General features: G+C 44.5%; 1 protein-coding gene across 8 annotated transcripts in view; it reads right to left on the reverse strand.

Moving 5' to 3' along the window:
* LOC111260456 (RNA-binding protein Musashi homolog Rbp6) overlaps nucleotides 1–27,879 on the reverse strand; it is a 240,832-nt gene that overhangs the window by 190,333 nt on the left and 22,620 nt on the right. For 6 of the 8 annotated variants that reach the window (XM_022833232.2, XM_022833231.2, XM_022833227.2 and 3 more), the window contains one exon: nucleotides 24,555–24,595. In XM_022833232.2, the coding sequence (XP_022688967.1) occupies nucleotides 24,555–24,595 (41 nt within the window). Of the gene's footprint in view, nucleotides 1–19,198; nucleotides 21,658–24,554; nucleotides 24,596–27,879 lie in introns of those variants that run through there. The other 2 variants (XM_022833236.2, XM_086968337.1) reach the window with 2 other exon arrangements.

Raw genomic sequence — 27,879 nt, forward strand, 5'->3', positions numbered from 1 at the left:
ATTGAACAAAGGAGAAATAACATAGGCACTAAATAGGTAATGTGACATGCATACACTCTTAAACGTTTAATCATGCCCTGTCTCAGCCTCGCGCCATGCGCGGTACGTTAAGTGTTCTCTATCTGTTAGTCCTCGATTGTTTCGGTTCGTTCGGCTGATCCTTGCCGATTACTTGGTTTTGAAGAACATTGTGCTACAGGTAAAAGGGTTCGTGGAGCTTGTTCAAATGAGAGAAAATAAGATGCACGAGCTTGCTCGAGCTTTCCGAAGGGAAACGCGTCACATGGAAAAAATATCCATTTGGCAAATGTAAACACATTGCTATTATGACATGTCTTCCGCACTGCTACTGACTTATGACCGGCTTTTCTATAAGTAATTTTAATAGGGAAATCTTTTTCCAATCATCGTTAAGTTATTATGTGAAGATAAAAAAAAAAAGCAAAATTATCAATTATAGCTTTACTGAATGATGTATGAATTATAAAAGTCAATACGTGTGAGATTTTAGCTCTGCGTGCAGTATAGCACGCACCCAACGATACGGCATCACTGCGCGCCACACTACAGTAACAAAAATGTCGCCTCACTATGTTGAGCTATATCGATTATTGCGTATTTTCATCTACGCCGTACCTTATGTAGATAAGGAGACGTATTAAAATATCCCATCAATAGCCAAAATAAGATATTAGAAGTTTGACAGTAAACGTCTTTCAGTGAGCTGCTGGCGTATCAATGGAGAAATATCCAAGGAAGAATCGAGAGCGATATCAAGCGTCATGGAACACGCGGACGTCTAGAAAGGACAGATATGCCCAGGGTTTTGTTAACTTGAATAAAAATCAGGAGTCGGCGAAAGAGAATCAATAATTTGCACCGTTTTGTTGCAGATCATTTACCTGCGCTGGCAACAAAAATAGGTTAGTCTTGAGTCGGGCTAGGAGATCTGTTCCATACCGCTACTGGAAACAGACTTATCAGTTCAAAAGATATTTCGACTATTAACTCAAGTCTTCAATCTTCTTCATCCAATCATCAACAGCTACAACAACCAGTGGCACTATGGGCGAAGAGCACTAGCATCAAATTAAAGCTCTTGATGGTTTCGGCGATTAATGGCACCAGCGGTAAGGTAATATTATTGATCTATTCACATATTACCGTCGCTGTTGTCTTACCTGGGCAAGGCAACCCAGAAATCTGTTCCTCCGTAACTCGTTTTTCTTTTGCTCACTCTCTTGCCTTCCGTTTGCTGTTCTAATCTTCCGTTTTGCGCACACCCATCGCATCGACCCACGATTTGCCTATAGGCAAGCGCCGTATCAAGCCGAAGACAGACGTCAACCGCGTGGACCCGTGTGTCGTCACCGAATCAAACAGACGGTTTTCCATTTGCCAGCTTAGATCTTTCCCACCTAAACAGGTCTAGCCTGTAAAGCGAATAGCTTGCGAGACCGGTGTGTTTCTAACCTGGACAGTAGTCAAGACGACGCTGGCTGCTGCGCGCCGAAGATGATGTCAGTGACGGTAACGGAAGCTCGTTGTTGCGGCTATCGTTGGTCGACGCTTTGTTCCTACCTAAATGACTCGGCCTTTTTGGTGACGTGAAACATAACCCAAGGTCCTAGCCAGGGAAGGGTCCAAGGCGCGCGACAGTTGCGTGGGACGGGTGCTTCCCTTGTCCCGGCACAGTTTATTGGCAGCGTTCAGTCTGGCAAAGCCCAGCAGCAGTATAGTCTGTTCCCCCGTGCTATCATGCCGGTTCATTTACACTGTGCTAGCTAGATGGCCAGCTGGCTTAATGGTTACGCGCCCTTTCCTAAGAACGATCTCATCAGACGATAGGTCAGGAAGAACTGAGCACCTATGTCTGCATTCTTTTTGAGCTATGTATCCAAATTGTGACAAACCACCTTAGAACGTCATTTGGACAGTTTTAATAATACATGGCCCGCTTTTACATGACTTGGGGCAAGCAAGCAGTGATAGTCACACGACAAGCATCTTCTGACACCACTATCCATTGCCGGGAACGGACAGGCATCCTGTCGGGGGTAGAGGCCGGAGTGTGTAGGAGCCCGTAACGGAATATCTATCCGGTCGCGAGTGCTTCTAGCGGCAAAATAAGTTTAAAATGAGTCTTCGAAGATACTTGGTTCCCCTCGGTTTCTCTTTTTCTCGAATGTCTTCAGTTCTCTTCTTTGTCCTTAGTCCAGCTCTGCGCGGCTCGTGTACAGCTTGCTTACTTACGCCTGCCACTTGCTGACTGGAGCGTGGACTGTGGCTTATGCTCCCATTCCCCTTCCTCCAGAATCCGTCCATAATCTTCTGCGGCACACAACTTCGCCCCTACGCGGTGTAGGATGTTCCACAAGGCTTGGTTTTACACAAGCTTGGTTCTAGAATCTTGGCTATCGTTCGGAGAAGCAGCGACGCCGCAAAGACGGGTAGCATGGCGGTGCGATCAAGGATGCGAAAGCCGAAGTTGCCTTGATTGCCTCGGCCTCCCCTTACCCTTAGACCCCGTACCATTCATCGACTTTCCAACCTGATGACTCAGGATGGATCGTTCCGACTGTTTGTCGGTATCGTTTGCTCCTATCCCTAGAAGAATCATGTATGAAAGAAGAATCCATGTAACCGCTATTACCACACGAGTTTTCGTATGCATCGAGGTACAAGCAGGCGCAACTCACGGCAAATGTGGCTGGCGGTAAGAATCTAGACTGGTTTCTGATGCTACTATGACGCATAATCCGTATTGTATAGTAGGTCGTTTAAGAATGTACACCTAAAAAATATATTAGAGACATCCGTACATATTATTGAGGTTGTTGTTGCTTCTGTCAAAGTCGTTGTTGATTGGGCTCACACTATCGTTGCAATGCTAACTTTCGCCGTTACCAAACATACGAATTCGTCCTGCGGACTGCACAAGTTACTAAAATCTCTCCACCCGTTATCGATCACTTTGTGAGCCAAGCGCCTCTTCGTGGATTCGCTTGGTAGGCGCACCAAGCACATCACTACGAACGCGTCGTAGCATTGCCCTGGCTGAGTAAATGACAAAGACAAATTTCGTTTTTGCGATGTTGATTGAAAACACGCATTCGTGTTTGGTAGCCTGCGGTACCAGCGCCAATTCGGCAGCCCTCCACCGGGGTGCAGCAAATGGACGAAGCTGAGAAGCGCCAACGAAGAGGCAACATCTGGGTGGTCGATGAAAGGGGGAAAGCTTGAACGAAAAGCATTTCCGGGAAACCCGGGAGAATAACTTAAGCATTTGCTGGCTAACTGATTGATCGACTGCCCCAAGCGCCGGGGCTTCCTAGACCAGCTCTTAAGGCTCCCTCTGTGTTCGACAATAAAGAAAAATATATTTTTACTGTCGAGTACCCCAAAGCACTTCGGTGTCTCTTGTCCTCGCTTTGGTTCGTGCCAGATTTTAATGGCGAATCGGATGCAAGGCGTTCGCCATCAACGAGAATTTGCCTTGCGGCAGCATCTGCAGCACTAACTGCTGCGCCATGGGCTATGGAGTCACGGAGCAACTTGAGGTAGCGGAGAAGTACATTCACAAACCGAAAGCACACACATGCCGCCTTCCATGCGCTGTCTCAACTACTATAATATTATAGTGAGTCATATATTGTAACGCGTTACCTACACCCCCAAACAGAGTCTTGTTAGTCTAGTTATCGAGGGCTGTCTGATTCTGCTTTTAGCGATGAGGATGGTCGCTGCCGACCCTAACGTATTCTAGCTTGCCCCCCATTGCCCCATGTGTTCTCATGCTTCGCTAGTTTACCAGTAAAATGCTAGTTTTTTTGGCCCCATTTGCATCGCCGGCACCCTTGGGAGAGGAGGGAAGTATACGCTTTAACCGAATTCCATTCGGAGGTAAAGAGGTAGCATTATCCTGTCTGGGCAGATCCACGGAGGACTCAGATAAGAGAGAGAACACGAAGATGAGAGACTGTTGGACCGAGCTACAAACCCATGGCCACTCCTTCAAATGCGCGGATACCTTCGGGCAAGATTGAAAGGAACTGTAAAGGAAAGGGATCGCTTCGGCGCTAACAGTGGGCATCCTTAGAGGAGCATAACGGCTGTATTGGGTTTGGTCGGTGTGCGATGGAAGGTGGCAGAGTTCTTTGGTGATAGCAACCCCTACCTACCGTTGTACTGAACTGCAACAGAGAGCATATCGTTTGCCGAACGCTTACTCATGAGACCGTGTTCCTGCTGGAACCACACTTGATGCATCGGTATCCACTGGCACATGGTAACTAGCGTCAGCATGCTTAAACCCAGATCCACGTTGATTTGTTTGTTGTCTCAACGTTGGATAGCGGCACTGCATCGCTGAATAGCAATTACGCCCAGTATAGCTAGGAACATGCACGCGGAACGAAGCAACTGTTCGAATTCGCAAGGGTGTGCTGGGGGGGGGGGGGGTGTTTTATATAATACACGCGTATATAGTATTATTCCAGTGCATCAAGCGGTTACCAGAAAATAACACTTTCGCTTGAAGAGACGTTGGTGGATGTAGAACGTAATGATGTTTTTCACATGTAGAAAGAAAGACTGTCTCGAGAAAAAACATGGCATAGTATACAGGTAGATAAATGCCTGCTATCGACATACTTAGGAGTCGTCCTATATCCATTGGGAGCGTGCTGTAATGACAATGGCGATCGGGTGGGAATATCTTATGTGACTCCAAGTCTATGTTACCATTCTTAAGGAGCCCAAGCTCGCACTCTAACATTCCCAACGTTACTACAACATGAATCAGCCGCTGCATATGCGTTCGATCTTGTACTTAGATGGCCCATAATATTTTGTTCCATTCCACATAATTCATGAGCATTTTACTGTAGAGAAATGCCTGCCGATAGTGCGGGAGAAGAAGCAGTGGTCAATCTCCGCTATTTGTTTTTATATGTACCACAGATGTGTAGGCTATACAATCATGGTGCACAAATACAAATTTAGTAAACATGGACGCAAAGTAGGCTCATGAGAGTTCGAGTCGAATGCGCAGGGCAAGCTTGACATGACTGTATCGGGCTAAAATAATAGTAATTTTGCTATCGTTTTTGTTCAAACCGCGACTACGTGAAGGAAATATTACTAAGATTATTATTCATAATATTAAGCTAGCTGAAACAAATTGTCAACTGTACTATATAAGCCTGACTTATAGAGTCGATTACATTGTAAAATTCGGGTAATCGCCCGAAAAGGATTATTTGTGTCCTTGGCCACAGTGGTCAATAAACATGAGGGCGATCCATGTGTATGGTTGAATTTCTGTCTGCTATGATATCAACATGCTCCGAGGTACAAAGAAGCGGCATTTATATTGCTTAGCGCTCATACCCCGTATTGAAGGAAGCACTTCGTCTGCTACTACCACTATCAGCGATGGCGTCTATTAGATTATAAACCAACTGATACAGCAGTTCTGAGGTCTGCGATACCGGCCTGAGCTACCATGATTCACGGCAAGTGCTGGGGTTCGTCTGTAATGAACCAATAGCGCTGACGACAAAGGTCTCAGCAGCGACATGTTCGTCAGATGCTCGATTACCTCCACCGAGGCTGCTTTTACTAAGGCTAGGGAGGTGGTCCATTGTCTATCTATCGGTTTGGTCATTCATTCATTTTGATTCCCCAACTTGGCTTGGGTTAGTGGTTAACAGTGGTGTACAATAAAGTCATGGGGAGACGGGTCCTAGCCTCGTGACGACCTGCGACTGCTAAGGGGATTTGGGTGCATCGACGAGTTTGGTAAGTTGGCTTGGCTAAGAGCTCTAGTAGGGTTCAGGGGGCGAGAGCATGGGCCTGACTGCTCCGAGAGGTTCTCGATGCAGACTTGGTCCATTGATCTGGCCGTGTTCAACCCTCAATGCCCCAATCTACCATTTCTCAGCCAGCGTAGTAGTTCACTTGCTTGCCTACATTTTTTGCCCCCACCCACCACCACCGCTATCTACTAGGCCTCCCCCGTGAGCAAGGCTCGTGTCTGTATCCCTTGCTACCACTGACTCCCGCTGCATCAGTCGCTCCTGCTACTAGCATTGACTGATCAAAACGGCCTTCCCGCTGTAAAACACGCATTTTAGACCGGCTAGGTAGTAGTGCACCCTCATGGCTAGAGCAACTCATATCCATAATCATCTACAGGGTAACGAACGAACGAAGGACAACTATTCGATAGGGAAAGGCAACTACCATCGCTATCGGCGATTGCAGTAGCGGCTTTAGAAAGGCTAGCAGCTTTGTGGCTGTCTATATGCTTTATCAATAAAAAATGACAGGCTGAAGTGGAATCTTCATCGAGCTTTTAGCACTTCACCGATGCTTCAGCCAACAGCCTTTGCTACAATCACGAGCAATTTTGCACTTCAAGAGCCTGAACAGAAGCACTGTACAGGACGCAGTACAGCTCCATAGGCACCTTGTGCAATGTTGTGTATATGGTCAAGCGAATTTTGAATGTCAGCCTCTTCAAATAAAAAGCTAGCCACTAAAAGGACGAAAGAAAACACATGGGTTACTGATTCTAGAAAGGATAAAAAATTCGTCACCCAGTATGGTAGCAAATGTGAAGCAAATATTCAGCACGTCTTCTTGCGTGGCTCTTAGCGTACGATCAAATACGAGCTATACGAAAAACGAGGCAACGTTTTCGTTACGGAAAACTAGGAACTAAGTTTTATACTAAAGTATATGTCACACATCAAAAAACCGTCGTACGGTGTTTATGCATATCAAATGAAAGTCTTTGTATCCCACAACAATAGCGTCTGATCTACCCATCATAAACTATTTCATCAAATCCTAACAAAAACGGCCATTGGTAACTACACAATCGTCTTTTCAATACGTTATTCCTACGTTGAAAAGCTACAGCGCAACGAACGGTACGCAATCATTGTTGCTGTTGCAGACTTGATCGCCACTATTTCGATCCCTCTACGTTGACGTACTCTATCGAATCCGCTGTTACTTGCGATCAAGGTGCACTCAAGTCGTTACTGCGCGCCCCGTCTCGTTTGTGATGACCGACAACAGTGGAGTATGCCTAAGGCCAAGACTATTTTTACAGCAGACCCCTATCTTTCCCCGTTAAGGCCACTGCATCCGGTGCCTTCTCGTCCGTGTCTATTTTCGATGATCTGCTCCTCTGCCGGCCACGTTAACAGTGTGACACAAATAACGCCGATGGATAGCAATTCCATAGGTATCTTTAATTAAACGACATCGGCGTACATGCTTCAAGGCCGAATGTCATTGTTACAGGACTGATTGGCGCTCCGCGCGCCATGATGATGATTAGCCTATACTGAAGGGGGTACTATCAGCTGCATTGAGAAGCCTGCGACGCGCGATTTTGTTTACGCTGCACAAGCTAGATTATTACATCATAAAACATATTATGGAAAGTATTATCTATTGTCCGCTGTAATTATTATTCTTGCTAGGTAACATTTATTCCAGTAGCAATACCCTAGTCCATTCACTGGATTATAATTAAACAGGGAAAACAATAACGATAATAGGGTAAAATACGTCGCAGGTTGATATGTGCGCAATGAATCGCCTGTGACGTCATTTGGCAAACTTATATAAAATCGGGCGCCATCTAATACTGCGGCAGCATCATGTCACGAAAAAGTTCTTTTCTTTTTCGGACCCTCGGCAGTTATTGCTGGGCATGTGCTGTTTTTTTTTGCTTATTTCTATCATAGACCCTAGCATTTGAATTGCATCGGGACTGATTAACATTTTTGTTCCTATAATGTTCACTGCCATCTCGTTTGTTGTATGTTTCACGGCTCTCCCGAAAGCTGTTACCGACTCGATAACAGCCGTGACCGCATCACCGTTTGTAGTAGTGTGTCTGTCTAGCAACGTCCAACAATGAATGACGACTTCGGAGTTGAAATTCTAAGCACTTGGTAGAACGCAGTATCTAGGAATAGAGATCGATTCCCTGCTGCGTCATTTTTTGTATAACAATGATTACCACCACCATCATCTTACTGCTCTCATCGCAGGCACTTTCTGACCTGCGAGGTCGTCGACAGTCCGGTTTATAACTAACGACCTCGTCAGGTGTCTATATCGCTGGCGTTGATTGACTGCCATAGCGGTCATAACAATAATACGATAATAGCCACGTCATCAGGATGGGGACATGGTCTCCATAAATCGTATAATGCGATCAGCCAAAAAGTTACTTCTCACTTTTAGAAAACACTATCAGCTAGAAAGTGAATGGAGCCTGTATACAATACTGGGTACGATGCCCTTGACCACGCCGCATGGCCCATCAATAGTTCTAACCATACAACTTCCATACTAACTGCTGCTCGCTCACGATCATTATTATCGTGTTTTAATCCGCGTCACGATAGTTTGCTACCCACACAATAACACAGGGGTTTCCGCGACTGACACCAAATCAATGACGGGATGTGCGAGCAGACGCCAAAACGTTTCGGATCCGTACCACCATATACAGAGGCTTCTGTCTATATAACATACGATGCACAGCTACCGGTTCAGCCCCTGATGTCGACTTGACTTTGTTGGCCGGTCCCTATTAAACGACTGCACGTACGTAGGCAGTCCCATCCGACTGCTGTCAATTGCCCTGTCGCTGCTGTTTCCATCCCCACTTTGGTGACTTCTGCTAGGTACTCAATTGGGTCTGTCGTAGTTATCACCAAAGAACAGCAGAAGCAACGGTAAGGTCGCAGAATGCCTTTGGGGACAAATGTAAAGTAAAAAAAAAAAAGAGAGGAAAGAAGCTTTTTTTGTTTTCGTTGTTGCTTTGCGGTGACTGCTGGCGTTGTTGGTGGCGTTGTTCTTGTTGTGTCGCTGTTGTTGGCGTTGTGTTTACTTCATCGTGATAGCTACCGCCGTTTTATCGGCCAGTGCCTGTTGGCAATTGCTGTTCTGGTGTTGTCGTGACGCTATGACGTAGGCATTTGAGTATACTGTAATAAAACGTGGAATAGCTGGTCCTGCAGCAGCGGGCACGAGACGACAAGCGCAGTTGGAAGAAGCGGAACGTCTTTCTCTCGCGTCCTCCGTTAGACGTTCCGTTATTTTGCGATCTTTTCCTTTACTTCATGTCTGTTTTCCTCGCTCTTGCTTTAGTGGGCCGCATGAACAATGGCACTTTAGGCTACGGTACGCGGTCGGCAGCTTTTCATTGTTCGCAGAAATGCAACAAAATGAAGGGGAAAAAGATGCGTCGGAATAGAGAAATAGACAAAACTCGCTATTTGCACAAGGTCGATGTTGCCTCTACGATGTGCGCGCAAACTCATATCGAAACATTCTAAGACTCCAGAGTATTGACACGGTAGTAACGCCTATAATTGTACGCAAACCCGCCTGAGGGGTAAACGAAAAGTGGAACAGTGATAAACACTCAAATAAGAGGCGTTGTGGCTTTACGCCGAGATGAAGCCCAAAGCTTATTTGTATATCGCCTCATTTCTACTTCTAAGAAGGAACCAAGAGCACTGTTCATCTAGTTGTTGTCACGGAAATTTTCTCTGTTCAACATATCGTTAGCTAGACTGCCATGTGCCCCGCTTTTAAAGTAATATTCCAGTTTTAACTGACGTTTCTATCACCAGTGTCGTGTGGCTTCCGCGGATTAGCAGAGCAAGCCCGAAAGACAAGTGTCAAAGCGTCACCATTCTAAACAACCATCCGGGCGTTATCTGTCTCGTCACGTAGCTGGACGCGCGTCAGAAGTCCTAATAGCCTCCCAGGTGTTCGCTACGAATGCCACTGCCTTAATCCTTCCTCCTGCTACTAGTACCAAGCCGTCGTATCTGCCTGAAAGCGAACGCCTACGCATCACTGCCAGCGGACGCTGTGTGCCGTTGGCGCAAAGTTCCACCGTCATTGCTGGTAGCTCCAATAACTGACCGACCCTGCGGGTCCGTCCAACTAATGCGATTTTTCGTAGCGATTTTTTAACGCGCTCCGCTGCTGTTGACGTGACTGAGTGGCCGTCGTCCTTCCCATCGCGACGCGACTGTGACCACATGGCGATGCTGACAACAACGGGACAGGCGCCAGTAGATGCTTAGCTGATAATGGTAAAAGCAGCAAAGGGAAACATGCATAGTTCACTGGTCTCATACGCGTTGTGTCGGCTAACGTCCAGTAGCCAACCATGTATTAATAGAAATCAATGCGGTGGTGGATAGGCTAAACGGTCGTGGAGCACTGCTAAATATCGGCGTATTTAGTTATATTGTATGATAACAGGTATGAATATAGGCTTCGCTTGCGTCTCATCAATCATGAGCTTTTTGATTGTCAAATTAATCATCGACGATCGTTTGACATATCCTCTGATTTAGTTTTTCTAGAATTGTTAGAACCAGAATAATTATGAATTGTTTATACCTGTTAGAGGGGCATAGTAATTATCGTGCAAACGGCTGGGCACATTGCGTCATCGTGTAACTTAGCTCGTCGCTGTGATAGCTTTTTGAATGCAAAACTTTCCTCTCTAATAACTTTGTTCTAGAAAGCATTTACACAATGAAGTAGGGCAACGATATATAATTGAGTAAAAATACATGCTCATACTAGACCCCTTTCTACCCTAGAACCCCATCTATAGACCACTGCTATAGATGGGGTTCTAGGGTTATTGTAGCTAGGATATTTGATTTGAAGCTGAATGTTTTACGTTCGATACTACAGCTGTTTGATATAACTTCAGATGACGAAACGGAGATTTCGAGACGAGGTATGTCTATGCCCAAATTCGAACCTAGATTAATTACCACATGTTCTTAAGTTTAGTGGGAAAACTTGTTACTCACTTTGGTATTACAGGGAAATTTAAATCTACCGTTTCCCTTGGAAACCTTAATTCTACAAAAGAACATTGTCATGGCCGTAGCGAACGATCTGCTGAGGACAATGTAAGACGTTAAGAAGACGTACAAAATCACAAATCTCTCCAAGAATACGTCGCAGAACACTCCGGATCAGATAGGGTAGTCATGTCGTCTGATAGAAATTACCGTCATCATAACCCGACGCTTGTGGTTAGCTGTCAGTTGTTAATTTCATTTTGGCGATACCTCAATGTGTTATAGTCTTCCAGTGCACCGCAGTTTATCGCGCCATACCTATCGAAGTGGGTATAGCTTTTTACGCTTCAACACCAACAGATCGGTACGTAACGTTAAAAAGAGATACCAGTCGACAAATTACATGGTCTATGGTAATTTGTAGGTACATTTACATTAAATGTAGCAGCCCGTTCGACGAGACATCGCGAAAAAGACGCTTATTGCAAGGACAGATAGGAATCGAGTACAGCGGCAGCTGCGGCAACAAAAAAACGGTTACGGAGTATCGAAGCCGCCTCATAGAGAAAATTAGCATACTCATAGAGAGGAATACGAGGAAGGCAAACATGACCAGCTTTAAGCGAACAATTTGACAAGACTCCCGTTGTATATAATCGGTGGCGCTGTCGGCAGTTCAACAAAAATGACAGAAGCACCATCTTCATTTCGTTGTCCGCAGCAGCGGCCACAACGGTGCAGAGGCTAACAAAAGTAGAAGCAAAGGCGAAGAAACAACCAAACCAGCAAGAAAGTAGTTGCAATAAGAGCACGTACTTCTACAAGCATGTCAAATCATCCGTCTGGCATTTTGGTTGTTTTAGAACGGGAAGGGGCTAACAAGCGAGTGACAAGGCCTTCTGTGACACTGGATCGAGAGAACCGCTGCGGACGGTGGCTCGAGAGCAAGAGGTCTGCACAGATTCTGTGTTTACGAATTGCTTTGGCTTGTCTCCTTTCTTGTCGACGCTTCGCATAAATGCTTTCAGTCACGATTACTATGTGTATCGCATCCAACGCTAAGACCAGTGGTGGCGACTAACCTATCATTACAAGATAAGAAGCAACTTTATATACATCATGTAGATGCTAGCATTCAATTAGATTTTGTTGCCTTCTCATCCAGTGTGTACCCCCGCTTCTTTGACTGTGGTACAGGCGTCTTATTCAATAAAGACTATAGTATAGTGAGCGAATTAGAACGGTCTTTTCTAACACGCACCGCTCAGGCTGCACTACTCGTCTTGAAAACTCCACAACCCCGTTTAATCCCATTCAAACGTTGCTAGGATCGGACTTGATTCTATCCTCGAAAAAGCTTCCGACATCTTCAAAGCAGTCACACAAATTGGTGGTTCCCGGCAGATCTGCCGATTCTATTACGAACGAGGGGTAGCAGCTGCAAATATGATTGTTACACCTAGTTAGAAAGCGCAACCGCACTTGCCTTCGTTCTCTCACGACTTCAGCCCTGCCTAGTTTTACGGAGTACTGCGAATCATTTTTATTAGATACCGTACTGTTTATTGGTCTAGCCACAAACGTATGCTGTTATTTTTAAACACGCTATGGATGAATTCGAAGAGCTCAAACCTGTACTATTGCTACACATCCACAGTATAGTTAGGCTCATCGACCGTAACGACGAACTGCGAATATATACATCACTACACTATATATAGGAATCATAATTTCTACACTGAAAAGTTTCTTCAATTTTTTAATGCGTATTCCATACACCAACAGAACCATCTATGGGGAAGTGTGCCGTTCCATATGTATTCTACTACACCTGTTTCAATATATGTCAGACAGCTACTTTTTTAGCGAGCTTCTTGATTGTACACTATTTGCAACATGAGTGAAACCCTAAAATGCCCATAATGTGATATAGTGAAAGGGTTTTTGTCGTCGATTGAGTTTCCTACATTATGCATATATTTTTTAAGAGTAATCAATTTAACTTGATCACAGTCCACCGGATTGGTTTTCTCTCGTCTTCCAAACCCAAGGCCTACCTTCAGGGATTGTTTGTGATATTTTTTCAATGCTTTTTGCGTGTACCAAGCGACTTGCAATCGCTTAGGTCTGCATAATGCAAACTGTTGCCCGTGAGAAGCATAAAAGCAAAGTTAAGCGTCCCAACTGCATTTGGTTCCGTCGAAAGTTATTCTTTACCGTGTCTATTTGAGGATTAAAGTTTTGCCGAACGCTCGTGTTTGAGGTTCGGAGAACGGTATCGAAGTTACGCGGGCTCCAGCAATCAGGGAACTAACTTAAATAAATTATATGCAGAAAACGTCATTGCAGTCTTTTCTGCTGTTAATATCGACGCGCTACTGAGTACTGTTGTCGTAGTGTACATTTCGTATCCATACGAAATCCATACAATCTGTTCTGCAGACATTAGTCTATTTCACGGCGAGTTCAGGCGTTGCCGTTCCCGCTACTACTGACGACATATCGATTCAAACTCTCTGCTTGAGAATCGTTTATTAATAATACTTACTATTACTTTAATATTTGTGTTCACGTTCTTCAACAATAATTTATTTATTCGACAGTAGGAATCAACAATAGCCATCACCTGCCCATATTTATCAACTTGGGACAAGGGCAAAAAAGACAGGGATGGTATTCCGCTGACAGACACTTCCAAGGTTCACCTGCTAAGAAACATCATGTCTGACTGTAACGTAATAGAATCACTTATTAGATTATTATCGATTGCTTAGCTACATACAAAAAAAGGGGACCAAGACGTAATTTGTTTACTAAAATCAAATACGTACACTTGATTTCAAACAAGCGCGGTCCTTACCTGCTTTTCGGGTAATGGACCACATTGTAACAGTTACATACTATATTCATATCTGGATAGAACAGCTTAAACGGCCAGACTAAGATATGATCAGCGTCGACTTCTTCTTGCTCAGTAGCCAATAGCAAAACTGTCAAGCGTCGTCACGATCGATAAGGTAGTAAAATTAACCATTATCGAGACGCACAGAACGACACAAAAATGTAGTACATCCTTCATATGCCATGTGCCCTAATATGTCCGTAGCACAGCTCAGTGGCATCCCATTGACAGTATGCCGCTTGTATGCTTACAGGATAATTACTTCGGGCGCAGATCCGTCCTATCTGAAATAGTGGTGGTGTTTATGAGATATCTACGTCTGTTTGACATTATTCGATTAGAAACATACCACGCTATTGTACATACGCGATATACACTGAAAGGAAGCCATAGGCTTACATAATCATACGGTACTATACGTCTGTTGAAGAACCTTAAACAAAGTTTAACGAAGTCCCTTCCGGTGAGACCTTCGACATTAATCTTACATCAGTTACCTGGTCAAATTAGCAGATTTGAAAAAAGATTCGGCTTCTTTAAGTAGTCACCGTCATTTGGGGACATCTGTGTTTGTTTCCGGTAGCCACAGTAGCAGGCATTAAGGGAACACATGGAAGAAACCCAGAATAATATTCTTCCGTACGTCTAAATGGTCTCCTGCCGCGTCCTTCGATCTTCGTTTATTTATGACCCTGTTCGCTTTTCCTAAAAGGCTCTTCTGTTTGCCTACGAATTGCTGCTTCTTCCAGCAGATAGCCAGTTGGCAAACGAATTTCGTCCCATATGGATTATTCGACAGCTTGTAGATTTCTCTGCTGCATTGAAATGATTTCAAGATGAACTAGAATAAGCTTAAGAATGACGACGTACAAATACCACTGCCCGCAGAGCCGCCATTGACAGGCGCACTTCGAAAAAGGTTATCTCTCGTTATTTCCCGTGTGCTGTTGCCGATGTATCGTTCACAGGTTCTGCTCAGGGACCCATCGCGACAAGAAACAAGCTGCAGCCCACCCTGTCCCCCCTCGACGCTAGCCACCGTCTGCCAGCTCGTGTTAGACGGCTTTCACAGGTGCTCAAAGACCGCTTTCATCCGGCTAGCAGACGTGCACTAATGTAGCTACCAGCATGAATAGCAGTATACCGTGCACTGGCTCCCACAAAAGCCTGCCGGATCTCGGATCGCCGAAACGACGGTGCCAGTAACGATATAGCTGCTGAATCAATAGTAGCTGGGACTGAAGCGGCGCCAACGTCAAAGTAGCGACCATTTCTGACGAAACTGCCGAACGTGGCTCGGCATAACCAAAGGGTAACCGAATCTAGTCGGCTGAAGGTACGAGTTTCCCAAAGAAGCCGACATACATAACTAGCGAATCACTGCTCAGGCACTGGGAGACAACAAAGGGCCAGAAAGTCAGCGAGCTAGCAAGGCAGGCTAGTGATCTGATGACGCTCAGGCCAGGTACATTACAGCGGTCTTGGGAGGAGGAAGGACCCACCGTCATCATTTTAGCATCGGATCAGCTTATCCCTTGCGGCCCAACCATAGTCATAAGCCATAGCAAGGAATAGCTGGATTCATATAGGAAATGTAGACATACACAAGTGCATACTGAATTTCGGAGGGGCTCTTGTAGGCTACAACAGGAAGGATCGACAAACGGAAAAACAGGTCAACTCCCTCAGATAGTGTTGGACCCTTGAGGTCTCGTTGAGTGCACCGATAAATTCCTGATATTTCAGCAAGGGCCGCCATAGACTTTAAAAACTATTGGCGACGGTATACATTTCTCGGAGACCAACAGAAGCGGTTAGCCCAACCCTAACCCAGTTGAAGCGGTTTTATGTCTAGCATAAGCAAATTACACTCAAAAGAGAGTTTCGCCTGCCGATGAAACGAGTTCAGCTCGAGTAGCTTTTGTGCTGCTAGCTAAGGAGCGAGACAGCCGAGAGTTTACCTACTGGCCAACCATGTTCCCACAAGCTTTTCGAGACCGGTACCGCAGTGACAAACATGGCAAACCCCACTTTTACAGAACTCACACACACATTTTGAACGCCATGCATGTGTCACACCTGCCATGCAGATGGAGTCACAGTGAAAATCTGAATATATGCTTGATTAAAAGCTACGTAGTTTCGCTTGACTAAACGACTATCGACTCTACAGACTTCTTTACGTTACTCCATTTATTCTACTAGGAGTCGTTTCCAAAAACTCCATGCTTTCTCCCATGAAGCTTCCTGCAGGCCTAACATTTCACATCAACTTAAAGAAGCACGCTCTAATGATTCAATGCTGACTAAATGACCATCATCGTTGTTACACGTAATGAACGGTGAACGCTATTGCGTATTTTGATTACGACCACGTTTTCCTAACTTCCTGCCTTAAACATGTGAGGCGGCACAGCGTGTCATAGATTTCAACATGTCAATTGTAGTATAGAGAATAACTAAATCTTCGATGTAATGCGAAAGCACTTGACAATGAGCAGTGCAACAAACTTTGGAAAAACTGGAAGTAGAGAAATCATTCGTACATTTCACACATTCGACGACAAAACAAAGGTCTGAATGACGTGAAGCGTGCCTTTGCCTGGCAACTCTTTTTTCATCTGCCGGCCTGTCCTGAGATTTAGTGGCCTTTTGTTCTGATCGTAGCTAGGCAGCTCGCTTCACTCATCTTGAACAGGCGCCCGTTGCTTTTCCTTGTATAGATCTCACAAGCCTGTTGCTATTGTTTAATCCTCAGCATCTGTTTTGTTTGTATGTCGGTGCAGTGCCGCTGTCTGCGCTGTTGATTGTTGACACTGTTCGATTGGCTGGACACCACTCCGGTTGTTTTGGCTGCTGGCGTTGTCGCCGTACTCTGATGTTTGCTCAGCCGTTTGTCTACTTCTCTCTCCCTTTGCCTATAAGCTCAGGTACACTCATCGAAGCTAACGTCGTAACCGCCGCTGCTCTTGCAGCATCAACCTTACCCAAAAAGGCCGGTCTCGGTGGTCACTGCCGTTATTGTTATTACTACTGCCGCGGCCAGTTTGTTTTCAGCGTTCGGCAATGGAGAAAGAAAAAAAGAGGAAGAAATCTTTCTTTTCCTAGAGATCTGTTCTTGGCCGAAATTTTAATGGAAGTGGGAGAATAGTCGACACACGATGGAGTGTGGCTTGTCTCGCAATGTGTGGTGCTCGATGCGCGCACTCAGTGCAATCAAAAAAGCGCCGAATTGTTGAATTTAACGGGTGGTGGCGCACTGATGTATTGCCAATCTACAGCTGTCCTCGAAATAGTCGAGATTAGTCGAGGTAGAACGGATACAGTTGGGGTCTTCAATGAAGTCGATTTTTCTGGCTCCTCAAATCTACTTCGCCGCCCAACGGACCTCCCTCAGCCTGGGTGCATGGTCCAATTCAGGTCGAAGCGGCAGAGGCCGGATTGATAAAGAGGATAGCGTACACCATTCGATACATCGCCGATTCTCTTCTACACAACGGCAGTACCAGGGGCATATGTATTCGTCGATATTGAGGGAATCTGCTAGTCTAATCTTTGCCCAGGTAGAAGGAGGAATCTAGCTAGACAGTATGCATTAAGTGCTTCCCTCTGCTCAGTATGACATCATCAAAACGCTGATTGTTTCTTAGACGCAGAAATATGGAACAAACGCAGCAACCAAAATCTGAGAAAAACGTAAGTCTCCTGTAATGCTCTCTAAGAAGCGAAACATCTAAGCTCGATTTCTGAGCTTCAGAAAAATGGAACAGCCGAACCAGAACTGAATAACAGTCGGCAACAATGAAATTTACACCATTCTCGTAGGGCATCCTCGTCCATGTACCTAATCGTTTGCCGCGTTTACGTAATACAAATAGTAAATGGTTCAAATTAATGACACAGCCGACCCTTTCGTAACTCTTTTTTTGTGGAAAGGAGACGGTAGAGGTGTCTTGTGTTCCCGCGGTCATAATCATTGTAAATGAATGAAAGCATCAGAGACGCTAAAGTCCTTTCCTAGCTAAAGCCCCGCTCGAATCGTCAAACGCGCCCCGGGGAAGCCTCATTTGCCAACACCGAAAAAGAAGCAGAGGAAACAGGCAGAATTAACAAAGCATTTCGGTTACGAATGCGTTACCCAATTACGGTAACTGGAGACCACAGTCAAGCCATGCTTTGATACATAGAGATCAAAGCAAAGGATTAATGAGTCTAATCAACAAATCACTCCCTCCTGCGCCCTAAAGTCGCAAGCCAACTGTTTCGCTGGCATCAAACAAGTGATGCGAAAATATGGAATCAAACGATATATAAAATCAGTCAAACGCGCACTCTCTTTCCCATATCTCCACTTTTACATTGGTAATGAGAGAACGACTCATGAAGGACAACTTAAAGTTATCCCAACTCATGGAGTCTCCGCCTTTACATCGGCACCCCCGTTGAATGTCTCCTCCATAACCTCATGGCAGCACAGAAGTAAAAGCACATTTTGGCCATTTGCCTCCGATCGTTTGGCCAGTCTACCACCTGGAGATCAAGTGGCTACCGGTCTCGCTCACTTCATCACAAACACTTTCGGTTTGTCTCGCTTATTTTCTATGATTATCTAAACAGCCTGCTTCTAGCGTCCATCTGGGTCAACTGGCAGCGATACGTTATTCGGTTGACGTCACCGTTACCGCCAGCTAACTTGTATCCTTCCGTCATGACGATTTACGTACTATGCTCTCAACATAGAAAAAACGCGCCAGTTGAGTGGATATACGCTATAAACTTCTTACAAACATTCATATTGATTCCACTGGCCCAACGCCAAAAACTCAGTTAGAGCAAACTCACATTTTTTCTTCTTCTAAGTAGAATTGTTTTTTTCATCACCTCTATCGAAGGTAAGTTTGATAACGATGATCCGCAAACCGCAACGAGAATTGTAAGTAGTGCGGTGAAGCGTAAACCGTGTTCAGTATATTTTGAGCCGATGGTAGTTTGGCCAACTAAAAAGGAATCATTTGTTTGCTAGATAAGGCCTTAAGGGTGTCCGAGAGTCAATTGCAACTGAACACCGTAAGTCAATGCTAAAAAACGAACGCATCCCGACTAGGTAAATAATGTTCGATATGTGTTAAACAGCACGATTAGGACGTTAGACATGGCTAGATCGTTCTCACGGAATTGGCCTTTTCTACTTAGTGGAAAATCGAAATATACTGCAAGAATAGAAGGGCAGAACTCGGATATTATCTTTCGTTTTTTTTACTCATAACAAAATAAATCACAAATATTTACTTAATGATTCAAAAGTTTGGCAAATAGGCATTTCAAAGGTTCATTCTATCACTACTTAAAATCGCGAAGAAAAACTAGCCAATAATACGTATACCAGTGTGAGTTAATTCAGGCTTTTTTTTTTTTTGTTTACCTCATAAAATGTGCTGCGTGCCATTTTTTCAAAGTACGGGCGCAACTTATTCGCTGGTTACAGGTTTCGTCTGGTCACTTTCACAAGATTTGAAACCGAAATTTTTCGGCTCTTTGGCGACCGAGTCCAACCTTTAATCACCTAACGACGTTACCTACCTGCAACCTCGTTTCTGTGACCATATAGTATTTGGCCATAGCGTATTGCGGGACATCAAATTATTCTCCAAAAAATCCAAAGCACTGGTAAAAAAAAAGCATCGATTTCGTAAGCTTCTGAAGACCGTCAAAAAAGTTAAGAAGGTATAGGCCAGAGTAACGGAACAAGGGATCAGCAGCACTGGTAGTAGCATACGCAAACGATGCAGCTATCAGCCACGTTGAGATGGAACATGCGCTGTTTATCGCGGCAAGAAGGTGAGTGACAGGGCCAGGCTGTAGGCCGTTACTGCCGGACAGCCAACTGCTATTGCGACGAGTGCCAATAAGAGAATCTAGGCATCCAGTCTTTCAATATAGTAGTTGAAAGGCGACACGTGAATTCGAAGGTCATTCAAAGTCGCCGTAGCAGAGGGTCTGACAGATAGACAGCGATGGACGCCCTCGTTGTTTTTTTTTAACTGCTAAGGAGAACGGAAGCGAAAGAAATATTAAGGGAAGGAAAAAGGAGAACGTATCTTCCGCAATTGGCCTAAACGGAGAACTAAAACTGCTCTACCGTAGACGATGAGGCGGCTTAGCTCCTTTTAACGACTAAACAGAATTTACGCGGCAGTTTCCTTAGCGAAATGGGTAGTATCGATAGGTGAAAATTGGGTGTGCTCGCAGGCTGGAAAACAGGCCACAAAGGATTCACTGGAGCATGAAAGGAAAAACGCGCGAATTTGTATCATCCAGCTCGGTATCATTGAGTGTCAGCTTTTCGATTACGAAAGCTAAACTATAGGGACAAAGGGTAAAAGAGTCATTGGCGCCTTCCTTTAATGAAACATAGACGTTAGCCCAGGCTCATTGCAAATGTTGAAAACTTCTTATTATTGCAGTTAAAACCATGCAGTTACATGGGTGTATTACACGTACAATATAGTGTGAGTTCTACACCGGTAGACTTCTAAAGCACATCTCCCTTTCATTTTGGTAGAATACCAATGGCCCGCTAGAGGTAGAACAACGCCAACTTACTATTTACCCAGCGATACACAGTAAAATCTGGCCTATCATTATTTGGCGTACTCCTTCGCGTAATGGAACTGCATCAATAATTGCATCCGCCTGCTTCAAAGCAACTGCCAACAGACGTATGACATAGTAATGGTCAAGTTCGATTTACTCAAACGAGCGAGACCTTATTCTGTCCTGTTGTCAAGTCAATTTACCGCTGCGCCCGCCGCGGTCGGCTTCTGTTAGGTAAATAAGGCCTCTCGACAAGTAGGCAGGTTGTCCGACAAATGCTGTAGTTCTAACTGATACAAGCAGCTCCAGGAGGCACCTGCAGCACTTCTGGAAACGTGACAAGGCTCCATGAGAGTTTTGCGTTTACTCTTTGCTTTTGTTCTACGTTTTCCTCAATGTACGACGCTCTTCTTGTCGCCAACGGCGAATCGGGCAGAAAAGCCAATGGAATGGTCTGATCTAATTGACAAATGTCAGCTGTATTGTTATGGTTGTCGTCGTTGTTGTGGTTTTTATTGTTGTTGTTGGAAATCCACGGTCGTCCTATTCGACTGCATAGTTTCAGCTACTGCTTCTTCGCCAACTTCCGGTACTCGTTCCCTGTGCTCTTACGACAACCGCTGCCTCGTTGCCGTCGCGCACCTGAAGCGCTGAGCTCCGCGACTTGCAACAGTAGCAGCTGCGGCAGCGCCAATACAACGTCAGCGGGTCCTGGATGTCAGAACCCGCGGCCCACGTCGCCAGCGTGAAAATGAAGCCCCGGAGAGTGCGCGCGTAAAGTGGCAGTCTCACCGTAACCCAAATCAGATTAGCAGCATGGTACGCAGGGAGCTGTCAAGAAGCCACCTCCTTAACACAAGAACCCTATAAGAACTGCTGTAGAAGTAGTAGCTGTCTGCTACAGCTGATGCTGCTGTTGCAGCGGTAAATGCGTGTGTGCATGTGTGAAAATTTCGCCGAAAATTAGCAGAAAGACGGAAGGAATTCGTTTATAAAAGACACACGACGTGCCCAAACAAGCCATCTCGACAATACAGACAATACCAAACCACCCTGCTGCAAGCAGCCACCATTCTGCTGTCCCCTTATCATCTATATACTCTGCTAAAAGTAAGCAATCCGTTCCAACCAACATGAACTACGCCTCGAAGCCAATTTTCTGTACTAGAAGCGCTCTCGCCCTCCGCGCCCTCTAGTCGTTATTACTCTCGCGTTTCTGTCTCCATTCTGCTTATAGCTGTACTTCGAGGTAATTTCGGACCTTTTTTCTCATTTCGGTAGAAATTTAGAGTGGTCAGTTAGGGCGAACCGGCAACTATACAGATCGGAAATTATTGTCTAGATCACCAACCGGGCTGAAGTCTGCTAACTGACACGTAACTAACTCCCATTTGAGTAGCTGGACTACTTCGCCAATTGGAAAATCTCAAACTACTTGAACTCTGAGGATTGTAGACTGACAAAAGTCGAAAAGCCGAAGGGTTCTATATGCGAGTAGTCGGCGCCCGAGGCAGCGCCAGTCTCGGCGCTCTCGCAAGCTCCAATAGACCGTCCAAGCTATACGAAAAATTCACGAGCTGTACGAGTTGAAGCGTTTTACTACAATGGTTTCTTACTACGTGTGAGCACGATGAAGAGGATTTCTTTACAACCCTCGGTCTCGTCCTGGAGCAGCAAAGCACGTGCGTTCGTGAATGTCAAGCGTTGAGTGTCGGGCAGGGTGGTGTCATGCCAGCGAGACCCACCCGTCAGTGATAACCATCTGAGGACCTACGACAATTCTGTCCGAAAAACTGTCGCTGTGGGACTCGAACGAGCCAAGCATCGAGCGACAAGCTGGAGGAGGGCGTGGATAGTGGAGTTGTGCTGAGGTGAGGCACTCAAAAATCATTTGGATATAGTAGAGTCCTATAAGCCGCCCTCGTTGGATACTTTGTCGACTCTCTCCGCTTGCTTTCTTGCCAATTCCTTCTGGCCTAACGGTCCTGAGTGTCCCTTCGAGGGAGCCAAAAGATCTGACCGGCTTGATGGGTGGCGCAAAGAGATTTTTGACGAAGTAGCGAAGATGAACACTAACAGTCAGTCACTGTACGGTACTCACCAATGGCAGGGGCAGTGGACGAATGTGGTATTTCCACGGCAGCCTTCAGGCCTAGTTTATCAAGCAGCAGCTATTGCCAGTGGCTCCGTTACTTCAAATAGCAGCAGGTTTTTAGTTAAATGAACGCATCAGTTTATAGAAAAAAAATCTGTGCCGAAAAGCTTTATTGTGATCGTACAATAACGTTACAGTTAGAGCGGAAATTTATAGATGCGTATTTCCGCTCCGTAACGAGCGGATCCAAAATGACACTCAGTTTATATGCAGTACTCAGATTGATTATTCCCATTATTTTCGCTCTTGATTGGTTTAAAAGTTCTGCCATAGCCAAATCCATGTTTAATTTTCGCGCGCTCATTGGGCTTTATCCGTCGACTATAACAACTGTCGACGTTATATTATATTCGTCTTATACGTACACCTTTTCTCGTGTAGCCTTTTAATCGGTCACAGACTCACACAAAAAATATATAGCCGGAAATGTTGCATCATCATTCAGCGATCCGATGGGCCATCGACATTAGTTACGGCCAGGCCTCTAGCGAAACCTTGCCTTTGCTACCGTTAACTGAACAAAGCAACGCTTGCTTTGCCTTAGCGTCAGCCGAGAGGGCTAAAGAGACCAACAACAGTTACAAGGACGTCGTATCAAACCGCAGTGGTCAAACAGCGATCCACGAGGATGATCGTTTTTGTTCCTTCTCTTTTCCCCGGTCTCGCCTGCTCTATCTCTGCCTGTGGTCTCCATCAGTTCCGCGTCGTCTGCCGCTTGCCGGATTACTGCTGATTCATTGACATCATTGGCAGCAGTGCCGTCTGTTCATGCCACCGAGAGTTCGCGCAGGGCATGAGTTGTCTTCTTTAGCTAGCCTTTCCGCTTTCGCAATTGCTACAACTGGACTGATAATCTCTGGCAGCGTTTAGTAGTCGTTACGAAACCTCAGAAGGAGCGTGGGCAGCTACCAGTTGTAATCGAGCGAATGAGCACTGAGACAACCAATAACCGTAGTAGTCGAAATAGAGAAAGAAGAAAAATAATCGCGATTATGGTCGATTGGCCGGTCGCATGAGCCTCATAATAGTCGCAGTAACCCCGGCGACGGTTCAGACGGTAGCGTTAACAGCGTCGACGCCATCGATAAGCCAATGACGGGGCAACGGCAAGGACAACAGTGACTTTTACTGCCGAAGATCGACATGCACAACGTCGCGCTTTGAAAACGGAGTTGGGGCAGAGTGTGGATTCGGGGAGCTGCGCGTAACCGAATCATCCCCAAAAATAAGAGGCGCTACAAAGCCATAAGCGACACCAATCGTATAGGCACTATGCAGGCCGGCCGACTAGCAGCCCCTGAGTCATTCGAAGCTCCGCCTTTTTGCCGAAGTGAAGAACCGTATGCGTTGCAACTTCGAGAGTAAATATCTCTCGAAATCCCTGCATATAAATACACACACGGCTGGATGCAAATGGCCAGACGACCACCGGTTGCTCTCAGCGCCTGCTGGTTAGCGTATTGTGTAGCGGACGTTACTGGTAAGTGTCGTATCGGTAGCAGCGGAAAAGGCCGCAGCAGCTAACGTCACACTCGATTTAGCACCGCGGTGCGAAATATGTTTGGGTGTAAACAGAATATAATATGCATTTAATTGTCATGCCATAGTCAGGTCGGATGATGCAGAAAACGTTAAGATGCCACATGACGATTTTTCGCATCTTATAAACGTAGCCAACGAAAATAGCAACCCGACTTGGTTCTTTCTATTCTGTTGCTTCTATTCTATAGCTGCAGCTCTGTATGTTACGTATGATTAAGGTACGTATCGTATGTACTATATGTTTTACAGGGAATGCAATAATTGATGAGCTGCGATCGCATAGTTTGACTAGTTAGATAATATATGTATGTACCTACCTAGAAAAAGTTATATACTGTATAATATAGCACGGCGATTTACTGGTGTCTGTTGCGTTTTCTGTCTGTGGTCAACCGTTTGCTTGTTTCCGGCAACTAAATACCTTCGAACCATCGTCTGTAGCCTTGAGATTACCGCATATTATAGCATATAATGATCGATTACGTACCTGGTGCAGTTTGCCAGCTTAATCCTCCTATGAACATTTTCCTGAAAAAATTAAACGATAGGTTAGTAAAGGTCGTATGAAGGAGTGAGCGTTCACTTACTCTCGCGTTTGAAGAGCTGCAGAATACCCAAAAATGAGACGATAAAAAACGTTTTACCACAAATAAGCGTCAGATCTAGCGGGTTCCTCGCGCATATAAAAGCTACAGTACTTGAAGTGTGTCCCAAACAAGTTCTGCTAGGTTTTGACTATTTCGAAACGGGGACGTTACAAAGCTGGTGTTGAAAGGATGGAAAATGCATAGGTTTGGTGAAATAAAACCAAACACTGTAGTTTATAGATGTACTTAAAGGTACCCTCGAAGCCCAGCAATGGAGGCGTGACTGAGCTGTAAAAATAGTTGTGTAACGCCCAGCGTCGTAACGTATTAACGTTTACGTTGCGTCCAACCGAAAGAATCAATCATCTGTGCGTTTCACCATAGTCGGCCTAATTTCAAACTATGATACCAACAACTCGACAAAGGATCGCCAGGTTTCTCTACGCAGCAAAATTATATGGATTTTATTTTTCTTATATAGTTTTTTTTTTTTTTTTTTTTTTTGATTCAGTTCAAATCAAAATATACGAACGCTAAGGCCGCATCCGTTTAAAAAGATTGAGATCAATCCAGGATCAAACGATGGTCTTATGTAACGTAACTAGTATATAGTGAAAATCATAGTATAAAACAAATAACAATAAAAGCAGCGTCAACACCAAGTTAGCTGTTAGAGATGCCTAACAAATATTCATTCGCAACTCTCAGCTGAATACATTGTGGACTTCAATGCAACGGGTAATAAAGAGTTTCGAATATATTCCCGCCGAACACTCGGGAAATTCGCTGTTGTACCTATTTGGAGCTAGCAAAGACCTCTAATCGTTTCTATGAGTATACATACATCCGCGGAGTTTGGTTCTGTACATTAAGCAATTTTTACGTTGTGCGTCAAGCCAGAGATTCGAAGCGTATCTCGAGAGAATATCTCGCCCCAGACCGCAGTAACGTACGTAATTATCGATCTGAAAGGTGATCGATAAAGGCATATATTGGATGGCCGAACTTTTTGCCGAACGAAGCCAGCTTGACAGCTTCAGAGTCACATATTTTAGTGCCATTTAAAAGCTGAGAGATAGATAAATATGCTGAAGTTGTCGTAAAACTTCGTTCGGACGCAAGATAGAACGCCTAGAATATGAACGATATTTCTGCAAAAATTGTTTACATTTTAGCATTTGATCATAATTAAGACACCAACGCTGTCTAAGGTTTTCAAAAAACACGGTCCAAAGATGGTTCCGCCGCTCTCGTTTTCAATAGAAAAATGCTTCTTGTAGCCTGTGTCTAATCAAAGTGTTTTAAACCATTTAGAGAACGCTGGCTAGCAAAAGAAAAACTTGACGAATTGACGCAGAAAAATGTACGTGATCCTTTACGACACACCATAAAAATGCAATAAAAACAAGTTATTTTTAAAGCGGTTGATGAAAAGCGGGTTACATGGAGATCATAAAGTTAAGTATGAAAGAACAAAGGAAAATGTTTCCAAAAGCCGTGGCGAACCCCGAGTCGATGTCAGAGAAGGTGACCATATATGTCCGATGGACTCTGCATCTGCTTATGCATCTGCATGAGCTGCTGCCGCCGCCGCTGCTGCTGCTGCTGCTGTCGCCACCACCTGACAAAACCATTAATTTAAATTTTTACTCTCAAAAACTAATAAAATGACAACAAAAAATCCACCAGAGAAACTGGACAGAGTGGACGCCGTCTTTTACAATGACAGTGCGATCAAACCATCACCTTTTCGGTCTTTTTCCATAGAACTTGCGCAATGATATTAACTTGATTTCAATTGAAAGATGCCAGAATTACTTGTCAAAATTTTTCATGTAGAAACCACAGAAGTTTTATGGTGAAGGGATTACGCTGTTACCAGAAAAATGGCAAACGGGTGCTGATCAAAACTTGGCATGTTTAGGTTAATTGTTTTAATAGATAAATAAAGCGCTCCAATTCTGGCCTAAAAACCTGATATACTTTTTTAACTACCAAATATATAATGGGAATTGAAGGTAACAGCAGACTGGATAGAACAAGATTATCAATCTCAAGTTTCCTGTATATATATATATATGTATGTATAGTATGTGTGTGTATACCATCCGCTATACCTAAAAGGCTCTAGCATACTTGCAAAACAAATAGCATTGTTTATTGCTCCCAGTCGTCATAGGACTGGGATATCTCTTGATGTTTTTCAAATAGACCTGTACTCTATGCGTCCGACGTGAAATAAGATTAAAGGGCGTTTTTCGGTACAAACATTTAGCTTACACAGAAAAGGACCGCCGAGCGCAACTGCTGCGCATTTGTAGAATACTGGAAGCCAATCCAGATCGCGAACGACGAGCGAACGCCGTAGCAGAGATTGTCGATACCCTAGATGGCTCTGCTTATTGATTCGAATCAATGAAACAGTGACCCCAACAACGACGACCCAGACACAAAAGCAAGCAGACTTCTATTCGTGACGAAAAAACATTTTTGTAATTATTTTGTGAAGTTATTTTTGTAATATTAGTTGTTAAACCGTACTATAAATGGGATCTTTGCTCGTTCATATAAGAGCCACCTCAATGTTCACGTCCATAACTCTTTGGTTGGTTGCTGAAGGTTTCCCTGTACGTCTGTAGGTCTCAAAACGGGCAGTTTTGTGATATGTTAGCACACGTTAAGCGAAGGAAAACATATGGCTAAGACATCTTTATCTTATCTCCTTAGCTAAGAAACAAATCTTGTCGACAAATCAAATACAGTTAAAAATGCCTTACAGCTTGAGTATTTTCATTGTAACTGTCACAATACGATCCCTTAAACGTAAATTTGATCTCGTCGTATCTCCAAATAATTCTAGCCAAAACGACTTTTCAAAATGATATTTATTACCCAAATAAGCAAACCTAAAAAAAAAAAAACGTCTAATGTTCTTTGCATCTGTAACTCGAGAACATAATTATATATATATATATAGTTATTAATCATTTCCCAACTCACTGCTCTATTTAGCCCATGTTACTTCTCGTTAACGTAAGAATACTAAAGTTAAATAATTTCACTAACAGACACTTTTATAGTAGCGCGCCGCCCCTTGTCCCCAACTGTTCCTCTTTCGCTCTCTGGTGCCACGTTGACGGATACTATACTATAAGTGAACGTTTCAATTAGCGCTTTCATTCATCTAGCTGGCTGAAGGGTAACGCCTCTTTAGCAATGTATATA

The sequence above is a fragment of the Varroa jacobsoni genome, unplaced genomic scaffold, assembly GCF_002532875.2.
Source record: "Varroa jacobsoni isolate VJ856 unplaced genomic scaffold, vjacob_1.0 scaffold_441, whole genome shotgun sequence".
NCBI classification, from domain to species: domain Eukaryota; kingdom Metazoa; phylum Arthropoda; class Arachnida; order Mesostigmata; family Varroidae; genus Varroa; species Varroa jacobsoni.